This window comes from Myotis yumanensis, unplaced genomic scaffold (assembly GCF_028538775.1).
Source record: "Myotis yumanensis isolate MYYU_CA2020_CCGP unplaced genomic scaffold, mMyoYum1.0.hap1 SCAF_3, whole genome shotgun sequence".
Taxonomy (NCBI): Eukaryota; Metazoa; Chordata; class Mammalia; order Chiroptera; family Vespertilionidae; genus Myotis; species Myotis yumanensis.
This window is the reverse complement of record NW_027223754.1, coordinates 93,466,274-93,480,806: the sequence shown is the minus strand read 5'-3', so window position 1 is coordinate 93,480,806 and position 14,533 is coordinate 93,466,274. Positions and strand designations below refer to the sequence as shown.

At 37.7% G+C, this 14,533-nt stretch overlaps 1 protein-coding gene across 1 annotated transcript in view; it reads left to right on the top strand.

Annotated features, from left to right (window-relative positions):
* Positions 1-14,533, top strand: part of LCP1 (lymphocyte cytosolic protein 1) — a 69,250-nt gene that overhangs the window by 52,183 nt on the left and 2,534 nt on the right. Inside the window, exons 11-15 of the mRNA XM_070409152.1 lie at positions 1,102-1,180; positions 1,746-1,860; positions 2,698-2,831; positions 9,733-9,856; positions 12,798-12,922. Of these exons, the coding sequence (XP_070265253.1) occupies positions 1,102-1,180; positions 1,746-1,860; positions 2,698-2,831; positions 9,733-9,856; positions 12,798-12,922 (577 nt within the window). The remainder of the gene's footprint in view (positions 1-1,101; positions 1,181-1,745; positions 1,861-2,697; positions 2,832-9,732; positions 9,857-12,797; positions 12,923-14,533) is intronic.

Here is a 14,533-nt window from a genome sequence, read left to right as displayed (position 1 = left end):
CACTGTCTTTCTATTCTACCCTCCTCCCATCGCCTTCCTTCAGAAAGTCTCCATTTCCATTAACCTTACCATTTTTTTCTTTAATTACCAAATCCCTCAGTTCTACTTTAATATCGTCCTCACCCCTAAATGTATTGAATCAGCAAATACTAATAATTCTTCCTATAGAATGGCTTTTTTATCATTATTTTTCCTTTCTGCTCTTTTAGACTTTTATTAAATCACACACCAACTATTTCAATAGGTCTTGGGGGCCTATTCCTCCATTCATCAAGCTCTTAAATGTGCTAGTGTCAAACACTATCCCCTCTGCATGTTTAATTTAATTTAGATGTATATTGCCTTCCAGAAATTCTACACACTGCTGTCAAGCACATCACAATACTGCTTTCATTATATCTCGGCCTTACTCAAGAATTTATTATAGTAATATAAAAAAGAACCATAATGATTGTCTAATATATCAACCCAAATCTGCTACCTCACACAAATATCCCTGATTCTGGTTCCAGCCACTGGACAGCATTATCTCCATGCACTGAACAACACAGATCCCTGAAAAATCTGTTCCTAATGGTTTTAATAAGGCCTTGCCTATCACTCCCTTTGGGTTCATATTTACTCTATCTCCTAATCCCACCCCTACCATATCCTTAAATCCTCTTCCCTTTAATCATCATTAGCCAGATTTTACCAGTTCTAGAAGGTGAAGCTCAAATCCCTCTCCCTCCAAATTTAGCCCATACTATTCTCTTCCCTATCTCAATTCAAATATCAAACATGTCTACCTCGCACATTAGCTCTCTAGCTTACATGAGCTCTCTTTGATGACCAGAAGTTTTTCCAGAAAGAATGTAAGCCTTTGAGGGCCAACTGACAGTTTTCTCGCAAAGGATCTTGCCCACTGCTAATAAACACCAGAGAAATACTTGTTAAATTGAAATAGAAAAATTAACACAGAATAGCAACCTCATCCAAATCCATTAGGGTTTATTTAATTTTTAAAATTCTACTTCAGTTTTTATTACAATCTCTTTAGTTAAACTTTAATAAGGCATATTGTCTAGGGGCCTGAAAGATAACCAGTCTTCATTAATTTAGGTGAGACAAGAGAAGAACGGACATTTAGGAACTGGATGAACTCCTTGGGTGTTAACCCTCGAGTCAATCATTTGTACAGGTAAGAATATTTGGGGACTCTTGAGACCTTGAAAGATCCCCAAAATTTCAAATACTGCTATGATATGCAGTTCTCTTCACAAAATGTGTGCACCTTGATGAAAAAAGGAGAAGTGCCAAACTGATCTGCAGATGATGGATGTTCAGAAAAAGAGAAACTCACTTTCATACACCAACCTGGCTAAGTGTTTCATACAAAATCATAACCTAGCAAAAGGACAAATGTACTATATGTTGCCAGCCTATGTATGACCTGCTCACAAGTAGGCAAAACAATAAATGTTAAGTTTGTGATTGTCTCCTATGTCACTTATTAGAGCCATATTTTTTTCCTGGAGGCAATGAGTTTTAGTTGAAGGAACATAGGTCTTCCTAGGGAAGACCTCAAATAAGTTCCCTCAATGTCTGAGTCAGTTTCTTTACCTCAAAAGATGGAGCTGTTTTCATCAATTTTACCAAATTGTGACTATTCCTTAAGCTAATATATAAAGAAATGCCTAGCTCACTTTAGACCCTTCATAAATGTTCACTATCTGAGAATTCTTTTGTGTTTGCTTTTTGTTCAGTGACTTATCAGATGCCCTGGTCATCTTCCAGCTCTATGAAAAGATTAAAGTCCCTGTCGATTGGAACAGAGTAAACAAACCACCATACCCCAAACTGGGGGGCAATATGAAGAAGGTAAATATAGATGTTCCAGTAGGCGTAAGCCTGCAAAACCATTCTGTGAATACTTTATCAGGAGGCCAAACTTAGAAGATAAGTAATGTTTATCCAGGGTTTAAAATTACAGTCGAGCAATCAGAAATCTAGATTTATTAAAGCGAGTTGTTTGTTTATTTATTATTCCATGTTGGATGTCTTTAAATATTATGCTGTAAAAATTCTAATTAAGATAATTAGAGCAGGGCAGGGTCTCTTCCCCCAGCAAGATTCTCATTCTAATTTTCCAAAAAAATGGAACTTTGTACTCACAATTTGACTTGTACAAATAGTTTGTCTAATGTCAACACAGTGAGAACACATTGTTATGGAAAAGTAGCAACACGGTTGGCACAAACATTTCCTACTATACAAGCATAGCCACAGGAATATCTGTCTCACATGTCAGTCCACTGTGTGCATGTAGAATAGAGAATCCAGATTTTTCCAGGCCAACCTTTAGGAATTCAGCTATTTTAGGAATATTACGGACAAGTAACTGAGCATGGCTCCCTGTTTATGTAGTGCGATATGGCCATGAAAATGTCCACAATGATGAATTTATTTTGGTTTTACACATAGAGTACACTGTGAATATTTTTTGGTAGAAATGAAAGGTTTTATTTAAGAAAAGATGGAACTTTCTGTGTCTAATTTAGAATCCTAGAATTGCAGAAGCAGGCAAGACTTGAGAGATCATTTAATCTGGCCATGTTTATTTCATTTTGTCTTTATTTTTATTATCATAATTTTTTTAGTATTTTAGCACCATAGAGATGATTACATTAGATTGTTGTCCTCTTTCTTCATTAACAGCTTGAGAATTGTAACTATGCTGTGGAATTGGGGAAGAATCAAGCTAAGTTTTCCCTGGTTGGCATTGGTGGACAAGATCTCAATGAAGGAAATCGCACACTAACATTGGCCTTGATTTGGCAGTTAATGAGAAGGTAATGCAGCTCAGGGAAATAGCTTTTTATTGAGTGTATTATTAACCTAGAAAAGTACTAGAAAATTTTTAGGAATGTGACTTAATCTAGGAAAACTATATTTTAAGCTAAACTTAAAATGAAAAGTCTTTTAAAATTTTTTCCTTTCAGTTCTATCAGTTTTGTTTCAGGTATTTTAAAACTCTTATTAGGTTCATAAATATTTTAGATTATTTTGTCCTTTTAATTAATCACCCCCTTTTCATTAGGGAATGACTCTCTTTATGCCTGGTAGTAGTGTTTTCTCTGAAATCTACTTTTTGTGATATTAATTTAGCCACTTCAGCTTCCTGTTGATTAGTATTAAGATGGCATATTTTTCTTCTATCCTTTTGCTTTTAAATTGACTTGTGTTAGTAACAGTCTATTATCTTTAAAAGGGATTTTTTCAAAATATGGGGGAAATATGCTACATTTACCTACATATTTGCCATTTCTGATACTCTTCTTTCCATGGTATACAGATTTTTATTTGATATCATATGTCTTCCAGTGGAAATATTTCTAATAGAGCAGAGGAATAATTTCAGCTTCTACATGTCTGAAAAGTTCATTTTCATTTTTGAAAGATATTTTTTTCAAAGATAGTGTTTAGTATTTTTTGGTCTGCATTATTTCCAAAGATAAGTCTTTTTTATCATTTTTATATTTGTATATCTTTCCTTCTCATGTTTATCTTTCTTTCTCTGTATATAATATGATATACAGAGAATATATTTTTTCTCAGGCTTTTTTTAAGATTTTCTCTTTATCACTGGTTTAAAGCACTTTGGTTATAATGTCCTTTGATGTTGCTCATGATTGAGATTTGTCATGAATATGTGGGTTGATAGTTTTAATCAAATTTGGAATAATTTTAGCCTTTATTGCTTCAAATATGTCTCCTATACTTACCAACCCTTGTTTTGGGGGAGGACTCCAGGTACATATATATTTGGTCATTTGAAAGTGCCCAGAGTTCATTGAAGTTCTATTCATTTTTCTCTCTATTTTTCCTTTTTTTCTCTCTATGTTGTATTAGGGGTGGTTTCTATTGCTTTGTATTCTAATTCATTACTCTCTTCTGCAACATCTAATCTTCCATTAATCCCATTCAGGGTATATAATGTTTATCCAAGACATTATGGTTTTCAAGTGTAAATACTTGATTCGGATCTTTTTGGCATATCCCATAGCTCTTCCCTCTACCTTCTTGAACAAACAGAATATAATTACAATAACTGTTATTTCTGGGTCTGTTTCTATTAATTGATTTTTATCCTCATTATGGGTCATATTTTCCTACTTCCCTGCATGCTTCCTAATTTTTTTATTGTATATGAGACATTGTGAACTTTTCCTTGATATGTACTGGATATTTCTGTTTTCCTCTAAATAAATATTCTAGAATTTAGTCCTGGGATGCAGTTGTTACTTACTAAAAAGCAGGTGATCATTTTAAGGGTTACTTAAAGCCTTAATTAGTCTTGAGTTAATTTTGTATTTCAATACTGAGATCATCTCTTCTGAGTACTTTACTTGATGCTCCTTGTATCATATGGTTCTTCCACTCTGACTGATGAGAACCAAATTATTGCCACCCTTGAGTGAGCTCCAAGCATTGTTCTGCCCATTCATTTCTGACAATTCTTTTCTGAGCCTCTGGCAGTTTCTTCACATGCACGCCAAAGACTTGAGGCACACCCTCTGAAGGTCTCTGGAACTTTCTTTCTAAATGACTCTCTTCTTTACAGGTGGCTTTCTCTTCTCTGGTATTCTGTCCCACAAATCCTAGGCACCTTGGCTTCCTCGAGGTTTCAGCCCTCCCCTCAACGCCATGCTCTATTTGGGGTCCTCTCCCTGCACTGCAGCCTGGAAACGCTTCATGCAATAAGCTGGGACAATCTTAGGGCTAACCATGTTTGGTTGCCCTCTTTCAGGGACTACTGTTTTGTGCTTTCAGTTACCCCAAGTCTGAACACGTTGTTTCATGTGCTTTTTCATTGTGTTTTAGGTATCTAAGGCAGCAGGGTAAATCAGGTCCTGTTAACCTCATCATGAACAGAAGCAGAATTTTCTGCTAGTTCTTTAAAAAAAAAAATTAGCTATCTTTTAAAACTGACTATAAATTTGATTGCTATGAGAGCTAGATGTTGGTATTATTAGTAATAGTGGAATATAATAAAATATACAAATATAAAATAAATTATGAGAAAAATAAACAATTTGGGGTACAAAAGTATTTTTAGGAGACTTTTAGAAAGCAAATCTGTAAGTATAAAATAGTTTACTTTTAAATGCTTTGCTTTGTCCCCCTATAATGATAGCTCTGACTGGGCAGAAGTCTTATAACACTTACTTAGAGCCTATGTTAATATGACTTAATTCATTTTTCTACCTGGAAGGAAGCTCCAGAAACCACATGTCACCTTATCTTACATCTAATAAGGTAATGGCAATCACAAGGTGTGTTGTGTGTCTAGACCAGTGATGGCGAACCTATGACAAGCGTGTCAGAGGTGACATGTGAACTCATTTTTTTGGTTGATTTTTCTTTGTTAAATGGCATTTAAATATATAAAATAAATGTCAAAAATATAAATCTTTGTTTGACTATGGTTGCAAATATCAAAAAAATTTCTATATGTGACACGGCACCAGAGTTAAGTTTGGGTTTTTCAAAATGCTGACCCGCCGAGCTCAAAAGGTTCGCCATCACTGGTCTAGGCATTTCAGCTTCATGCCCAGGCCACCGTCTGCAGGTCTTCATAACAGTCCTCGAATTATGTTAATGTTTCCAGGTGCTTAGGATAATCAGACATGATTATAATAGCTTTCACAGTCTGATTCACATTTGTTTTATCAAGTATAGTTCTCTACTACCCATTTCTAACCTGGGGCCTCCTTGAAGTCTGAGGCAGGTGTCATAAAACTCCTCTGGCCCAGAAAACTCCAGAGCTAAAGAAACTTCAACTCTATCTCCTTTTTTACTTCATATATCTAGACCTGTATGTTTCTAACCAATGCATTTTCACCAGTGCATTTTCAGAAACTATTTTTGAATTTTTCTCTGTTGTCTTTCACATGTGCTTTTAACCCTTAATGAGGTGGTTTTGATACTGATTGTTTTAAAAACCAAAGCAAAAATATTTTTAGTTGCAAAAGTTAAATTGACCTGTGGGTTTGAATATAAAATAATCTTTGATATTTTCTGTTTTAATTATTTAAAAACTCGGGCCAATTCTATTCTATTTTGAATTTCATAATATCTGAAAATCACCTTGTAATATAATCTTTGTTGTGGAAGTCTTATAAAAATGTGGCCCAAAGTCATACTTTATGGCTGGCATATATATAACAATGTCTAGTCTACTACTGCCACTGTTGCCACCTGGTTAATGTCACATTTCTCATGAGTGTCTACTATATAAGAATTGTGCATGTAAAAAAGTGGAGAGAGAAATACATTACTGTTGAAGGCGATGAAATGACTAAAAATTATGTAAATGCCACCAGAAGAAATGTATTTCTCTATGTGCTACACATTAACAGACCTAATAGAGGCAATTTTAGCTTGAATTTATTTCATTGGATTGCACAGATGTGCTAAGGTCATTTATCTGGGCAATGAAGGGCATGCCATTTTTTCCCCTGAGAACAAATAAGAGATGTATGTTTAAACCTTTCCCTTTTAGTAGCCTGAAAATAGTCCTCAAGGTGCAAAGCTGGCAAATAGTGTGTGTATAAATTTGGAGACAAAAGCCTGAAAGAAGTAGGCTGCCGGTTAGACTCCAGCAAATGAATACAGAGCTGAGTTAGACAAATGAGAGGATTCTCCCCAAATCAAACAGTCTAGGACAGTGAATTTGGCATAGGTCCTTGAAAAACAAAACACAAAGGTTTGTCCTTCTGGTTCAAAAGTTAAATAAATAAAGCAAGTGTTGGAAGGCAGAAAAGCAAAAAAGTAATGGCTGCAGCTCATGGAGGCCCACACGCACACACCTCTCCAATCCTGCTTGGTTGACTGAGACCCTGGCTGAAGCTGAGGCTCCTGATGCCAGTTCATTTTGACAGAGGAGAACTTTTCAGCACAGCACAGTTTTGCAAACACCTGTGATACAGGGATCTTGTCTGGAGAGACCTATCAATAATAGCACAGTTGCCCCAAAACATATTTGATGATATGGAGTATTTCACAAGGAAAATCATAGGTAGACATAGGCCAAATTTATTTCTGTTTTAAATTTTTTATCTACATTTAAAGCTTAGAGTTGAGGCTCCAACCTAATTGTATCCATCCTTCCCTTTGTTTTTACCACTGTCCTCACCAGCAAGCATGGGGCTCCATTTTAAACCTCTCCATCTCCCGTGAGGTGGCAGAAAGCCAAATTTGTGTTCACCAGAGCTCTGTGCCACTGTGAGGGGCCATTCTCAGACACCTGAATGCAGTGAGCTGCCGCCATGGTTTTCTCCATCTTTTTAAACTTCCCTGTTCTTTAGTGGCTTTTTAAAAAATATTTTCATGGATAGACTTTTGTGTAAAGGTGAGCTTCTCCTCTGTGCCATTTGCTTCCCTAGCTCAAGAAGCAGGTCAAAAGCACTGCTTCTATCCATGTGAGAGCGTCAATAAAACAGGCTGGGGCTCTTGACAAAGAGAAGTAAGAATTCATTCCTGAGATGAGTGAAGCTGCTAGATGAAACTTTGTTTTCATCAAACTATACTGAGATATGACCTAAGGAGGCAAACACTAATGTACCATCCTCAATGACTTTACCAGGAAGAAATGCTTAAATGTTATGGTAGATGATAATAACTTAATACACATGGAAACAAGAAGCCAGTGTTGCCATGAGGCATCATCATTATGAACAGATCAAAACTAGGGCCTTTTTCTAAACTAGGGATATTTTAAAAATTTACCTGAGACTTATCCCATTTGTTCTCATTAGTCTTTCTCATTTTGGTCCCCTCTCTGGGTCCACATTAAATATTACCCATCTTGACTTTCTTCTTGCTTTCTATGGGAGAAACCATTCTATTTATTTCACCCACCACTTCACTCCTCCATATACTAGATGCTCAGTATGTACTAGGCACTCTGCTAACCCCTGAAAACAATATGATGAACAAGGTTATGGATTTTGTCTGAAATGACATAGTAGGCAGAGACATGCACATCAACTCCATCAGAAGTTCTGGGAAACAAGTAAGTGCTTCACTGAAAATTGTTCAAAGAATTAGAAATCCCTTCCCAGAGAACAAAGCTGAATCAGAGAGTCAGGAGGATGCATGGTTTGGTCGGGGAGCTGCTGATGGTTCTGTGAGATTGAAACATGAGTGTGTTTGGGGAGTGGGGGGAGCTTGAAAATAAGGCCAAGAAGAGAGGAGGGAATAAGAAATAAGAGGTTCATTGAAAAGAGATACCAAGACCAAATTATGAAGGACCTCATGTACCATTCTAAGGAATTTGACCTGTATTCTTTGAGCCATGTCACTTTAAATGACATGACCAGAACTGTACTTTAGAAGGGAAATTCTATGAGGAGGAGAAGCAGAATGAAGAGGAGACAGTTGATTTGAGGGTGTTTGAAGAGGTATAATTGAGATGACTTTGATGCCAGATTGGTAAACATAATTACACACACACACACACACACACACACACACACGGTGGAGCAAAAGTAGGTTTATAATTATTTGTATGGAAAATAATAATAATACAAGAATAAACTCTGTATTTCACATACTCTCAAATATGAACCTATTTCTGCCCTGCCTGTATATAATTGCAGGAGCTCTTTTCCTCCCGGCTACAATGATGAAAAGATGCTGTAACCTGGAGGAAGCAGGGCATCATTCCTATTTCAGAGATTAAACTTGAAAGCCATGTGGGAAATTGTGGGAAAATTGTGTTTTCCATAGAATCAGTAATTGGGAAAGTACACCCGATGGATTATGTACACAATCCTAGGCAACCAACTAGAGGGTGACCTCATTTGAGTAGGCCCTCCCTCCAGACAATGGCAGGATACTTGAGCTTCAGAGTGAACAGTACACACTGAAACCCTAGCCCTGAAAGTTTTACATGGGTAATTTGACCCTCTCCTGCAAGCCTGAACCTTTAGGCCAACAAACCTGCTCAAATGCTTGGCTTTCTTCTGTGTATTTCACCTTTCAGAGAGAGTTGCCTTAGGGAATGGTGAGTCTTATCTGTTCCATGAAATGTTAAGAGCTTTGAAGCTTCCTAATAAGTTTCGCAAACAAAACCAATTCTTATAACACTGTCTAAGGTGATTCTTACTCTCAGACTGGAGCTTAACTTTGGTTTCTACTTTAAAGTGACCTTCACTGTGAGGTATTCCTAACATTTCTGTTCTATGATATAAGAAGGAAACTCTTCTACATACATATATTTAATATGTTGGCTACTTGGGCCTTTCTAACATTGACTTTTTCCTTCTTTGTTTATGGTTCCTTTAAGCAAAGCATTACTGGTTCAGATCTTTTGCATCATTTCCCTTCCCTTGCTTCTCTTCTCATCTGCCTTCTCTTCCGACCCAAGAAGCAATGACAGTGCTTAGGAAATATTTGCTCTGCATCTCATTCTAACAATCATAAAGTTATATTTTAAGTTATCCTAAAAAGAACTAGTGTGTGTGTGTGTGTGTATGTGTGTGTGTGTGTATATATATATATATATATATATATATATATATATATATATATATATTTCCCCCCCAACCCCTACTAATGTAACGGTGTCCAGGCTATCTTTTGTGACATACCTAGAAAGAAAAGATATTTTCTACCTTAACTACTTTCTGTGATATTGAAATATTTAGCAACTTTTTTTCCAAAAAATCATTCTTGATTTTTGTTCAGGTACACACTGAATATTCTGGAAGAAATTGGAGGTGGGCAGAAGGTCAATGATGAGATTATTGTCAACTGGGTAAATGAAACATTGAAGGAAGCGGAGAAACATTCATCCATCTCTAGTTTCAAGGTAAAATTCTTAGTCTACTGCTCATGACCACCTGAGCTCCATGCTTATCATTACTGTTTTCTATCTGTTTTAAAGTGACCTTAAGTATGAGGTAGTTCAGGTTCCCCTCCAATTTTGATTTTGCAGAATGACCCATTATTGTTTTGATGTTCATAGCTATTTCATTGACAAATAAATATCTTGTCACTTTCTCCTGTAATAATTAATTTTAAAAACCAATCATATTTACATACATTTTAGGTTTTGTTCTTATAAAGTAATAACAAATATGATAATATTTTTTAAACTTTATTGTTGAAAGTATTACATATGCCCCCTTTTTTTCTCATTGACCTCTCCCACCTCGCACCCACCCCACCCCAGGTCTTCACCAGCCTATTGTCTGTGTCCGTGGGTTATGCATATATTCATACTAGAGGCCTGGTGCACAAAATTTGTGCACAGGAGGGGGGGTCCCTCAGCCCAGCCTGCACCCTCTCCAATCTGGGACCCTTAAGGGGATCAGGCCTAAACCAGCAGTCAGACATCCCTCTAACAATCTGGGGCTGCTGACTCCTAACCACTCACCTGCCTGCCTGCCTGCCTGATCACCCCTAACCACTCTGCCTGCCTGCCTGATCACCCCTAGCCCTTCTGCCTGCCTGCTTGATCACCCCTAACTGCCCTCCCCTGCCGGCCTGATTGCCCCTAACTCCCCTCCCCTGCCAGCCTGATCACCCCAAACTGCTCTCCCCTGCTGGCCTGATCACCCCTAAACACCTCTGCCTCAGCCCTCTGCCACAGTGGCTATGTCCAGAAGGAGGACCGGACAACCGGAAGATGTCTGGTTGACCTGGTCTAATTAGCATATTACCCTTTTATTAGCATAGATGAGTTCATTGGTTGATCTCTCCCCCGCTTCCCTCCCCTGCCTTCTCTCTGAGGTTTGACAGTCTGTCGATGCTTCTATGTCTCTGGGTCTATTTTTGTTCATCAGTTTATGTTCTTCATTAGATTCCACATATGAGTGCGACCATGTTTTGATAATATTCTTAAAATGTGCACAGCTCCATGATTCAGATAGTTAACATTATGATGGTGAAACATAAAATGCTAAAAGATCTCCCATGCAGTATTTTCTGAGAAAAAAGCAGTTGAGCACTTGTATCCAAATCCCATTTTTATTAATAATAATAGCATTATCTTTTATTAAATTTCTTAACTCATGTTTTATACATTAACAGGATCCTTCCTCAAGGGACCTATATACTTGATCCATATTATAATATCTATGCCATCTTATCTACATTTTTCTGGTTTAAAGGTCAATATTTGGAGAAAGGACCCCTTTGGAGTTGTATTAACAGGTTCAGTGAGGCAGTTGATCATGATATCAATCCTCTGCTTCAAAATCAAGAAAAAAAGTAAAATCTCCTCCCACCAGAAAGGGCAGAAAGGTTGGGCTGTACCAGGAGTGCCCAGTCCCAGTGAGTTCATCACACGTAGCAGTCCTTTCTGTCCCCCCTCCACCTTACCGTTCAGTCTGAATTGCTGAGTGGAGGTATGGAAGCTGGCAAGAGAAAGATAGTTGGAAAGGTGGTGGACAAGAGCAAAGGAGAAGGGCTTCCCCCATATGGAATGCGCTCTGAGTACCAGGGCTCCTTGTTTTTAATGTCTCATTTCATCTTCACAGACATTGTGAAGTCAGATTTATGGTTTTTCTCACATTATAGGTGAGGAACCTGTAACTCCTGAGGTTAGTGCTAGTGATTGCAGGTGAGGGTCCATCAGTGAGGAGAAAGTGTCTTTTACCTGTGGGTGAGGTTGCAAAGCAGTGTATCTGTAGGTCATTTAACCATTACTATGACCATCAGAACGTTTACAAATGCTAAAGAAAGAGACCTTGGTTTTGAGTCAGAATACCTGGATTCAAATCCCAGCTCCACCACTTATCAGCAACTTACTTAACCTCAGAAACTTCCTTTACTCACTGTAAATTAAATTCAGGTGCCTATATCTGTGGTGACAAGTGAGAAAATTTATTTTAAAAGGTGAAGGGATTAAGCAAAAAAAATTTTTTAATTCATAAACACAGACAACATGATGGTGATTACCGGAGGGAAAGCAGGGTAATGGAGATAGAAGAGACCAAAGGGGGATAAATGATGATGGACGAAGACTTGACTTGGAGTGGTGAACACACAATACAATACGATGATGTATTGTAGAATTGTACGCTTGAAACCTATATAATTTTATTAACCATGTCACCCCAATAAATTCAATAAAAAAGAGAAAAAAATAATTATTGTAAGAAGATAAGAAAATTCAACCTACAATTCTTTTTTTTAAAAAAAAGTGCTGAGCAAACTGTGAAACACCAACAAATATTAGTTACTGTCATTTCATTTAATCACATAATTGCCAACACTGTCTCCCTGGACCTATGGACTCTTTTCTTTCCTTGAGGTCTCCAAGAAATGAGCATCTACTGAAACTCTTGTCCAACTGAGCCCTTGTCACTATCCCTGCCCTTCACCTCCGGGATATCCCCCAAAATGAAGCAAGGTTTCTCCTAGCATCTTTGGTCTCTCCTTCTTGATGGTTTTTTTAAAATCAAATCTTTCCTGCCTCTGTTCATACCAGTAGTTACATTAAACATTTCAACCTCTCTGCTTTTCTCTAGTTGTGCTTACTTTCATTCACACGCTATTTGAGAATGGCTCCCTGCCTGTTGGTAGACAATAGGTTTCCTCTGCTTATTGAGCTACTTAGGAAGTTACTAATGCCTCTACTGAAACTACAATTGATTTGAAACTAAAATTAATGTGCAACACTGTTGCATTTTCCAGACCAGCAGTATATATTTCATATTTAAGAGGAAAGAACTACCCACTTCCCTTGAACGAAATAAAAGTAACCTGGGAGCATACTGATAAAACCCACCCTTCTCTGTGTGCAGGACCCGAAGATTAGTACAAGTTTGCCTGTCCTGGATCTCATCGACGCCATTCAACCAGGTTCCATTAACTATGACCTTCTGAAGACAGAGAACCTGAACGATGAAGAGAAACTCAACAATGCAAAGTACGTAAATAGACCTGAGGTCAGAGAGGGAAGGACCCAACTGGCAACTGGATACCTATAAAGTCTATTGTTTGTGCCTTTGTGCAAACACTTTAGTTTCACTACTGATGCTTTTTCTTCTTGTGACCTGTTGTGTCCCATCTAATTATCTAATTATTTTAGATATTGTGCAATAGTAGTTTTAAGTCTCCTGGGATTAGAGAGAGCAAGACAAAAAGCAAGTGTATTCTTCCAATTGATAAGCAACCTTATATTTTCATAAAACCAATTTTCTAATCATAATTATAGGACACTTTATTTAGTTCGTATATGGCAGGCCCGAACACAAACACCCTTTTTGTGAAAATCCATGTACACAAATGGGCAGGGGGTGGGATTCAAGATCAGAGCCTTCTCCTGCTTGAAAGCAACTGCCATTTGCTTTACCACATAGAGTGGGGGTCAGCAGACAACTATATAGTCTGGCCTGTCATCTGCTTTTATAAAGTTTTATTGAAACACATCTGTGCTTATTTATCCATATTTTTATAGCTGCTTCCCTACTGCAATGGCAGAGTTGACTAGTTGTGGCAAAGCCCACAAAGTCTGAAATATTAACTATCTGATCCTTTGTGGGAAGTTTGCTGACCTCTACTCTAGAGAAGCACCTTTCTCAGAAAAGCTTGTATTACTTTCTGAGGGCTGCCATAGCAAAATACCTACAAGCAAGGTGACTTCAAAGAAATTTGTTCTCTCACAGTGTAGAGGGTACATGTCCAAGATCAAGTGTCAGCAGTGTTGGTTCCTTCCGAGGGCTATGAGGGAAAGTCTGTTCCATACCCCTCTCCTGCCTTCTGGCCTTGGCCAGCAAGCCTTGGCTTGTAAATGTATCACTCCAATCTCTGCCCCCATCTTCACATGGCCTTCTTCCCTGTGTCTGTGACTTCACATGGCTATCTTCCCTCTGTGTGTGTGTCTGTGTCTCTTCCACTGCTCTTATAAAGACACCAAGTCATATTGTATTAGGGCCCCACATTACTCCCGCATGACCTCATCTTAACTAATTACATCTTTAAAAACCTTATACCAAATGAGGTCAGAATCGGAGGTCCTAGGGGAGAGGGCTTTTACATACCCTTTTTGAGGGACACAATTCAACCCCAACAGTGTCCTCTCTGATCCCAGTTTGGGGAAGTGGGGACCTGTGTTTCTGGTATGCTGATGTTTAGCACAACATAATGAAGAGAAGATAAATAATTAAATGACAATTACAATACAGTGTGATGGGTGGTATGGAAGGGGGAGTACAGGGTGCTATCAAGGAGATACTTTTACTTTTAAAATGGGTAAAAGGAATTATGAAAAAAAAATCTTAAATATGTTATGGTGGCAAGGTTGTGCATGATTTTTGAAGCTCTGTTTTTTCTTTATATTTTATAATGGAAGATACATTTATTTCATTAATAATTAATATAGAGGAATTGATTGAGAGATGGACAAGAAGAATGGGGACTACCCCAGCCTGGTACTCTTAATTTAATTGATCCATAAAGTAAAAATAAAGTTATTTTAGGGGAACAGGAGGAGTGATGGGGCCTTGGGAACAATGGAGAATCTCTGGAGTAGTCATCG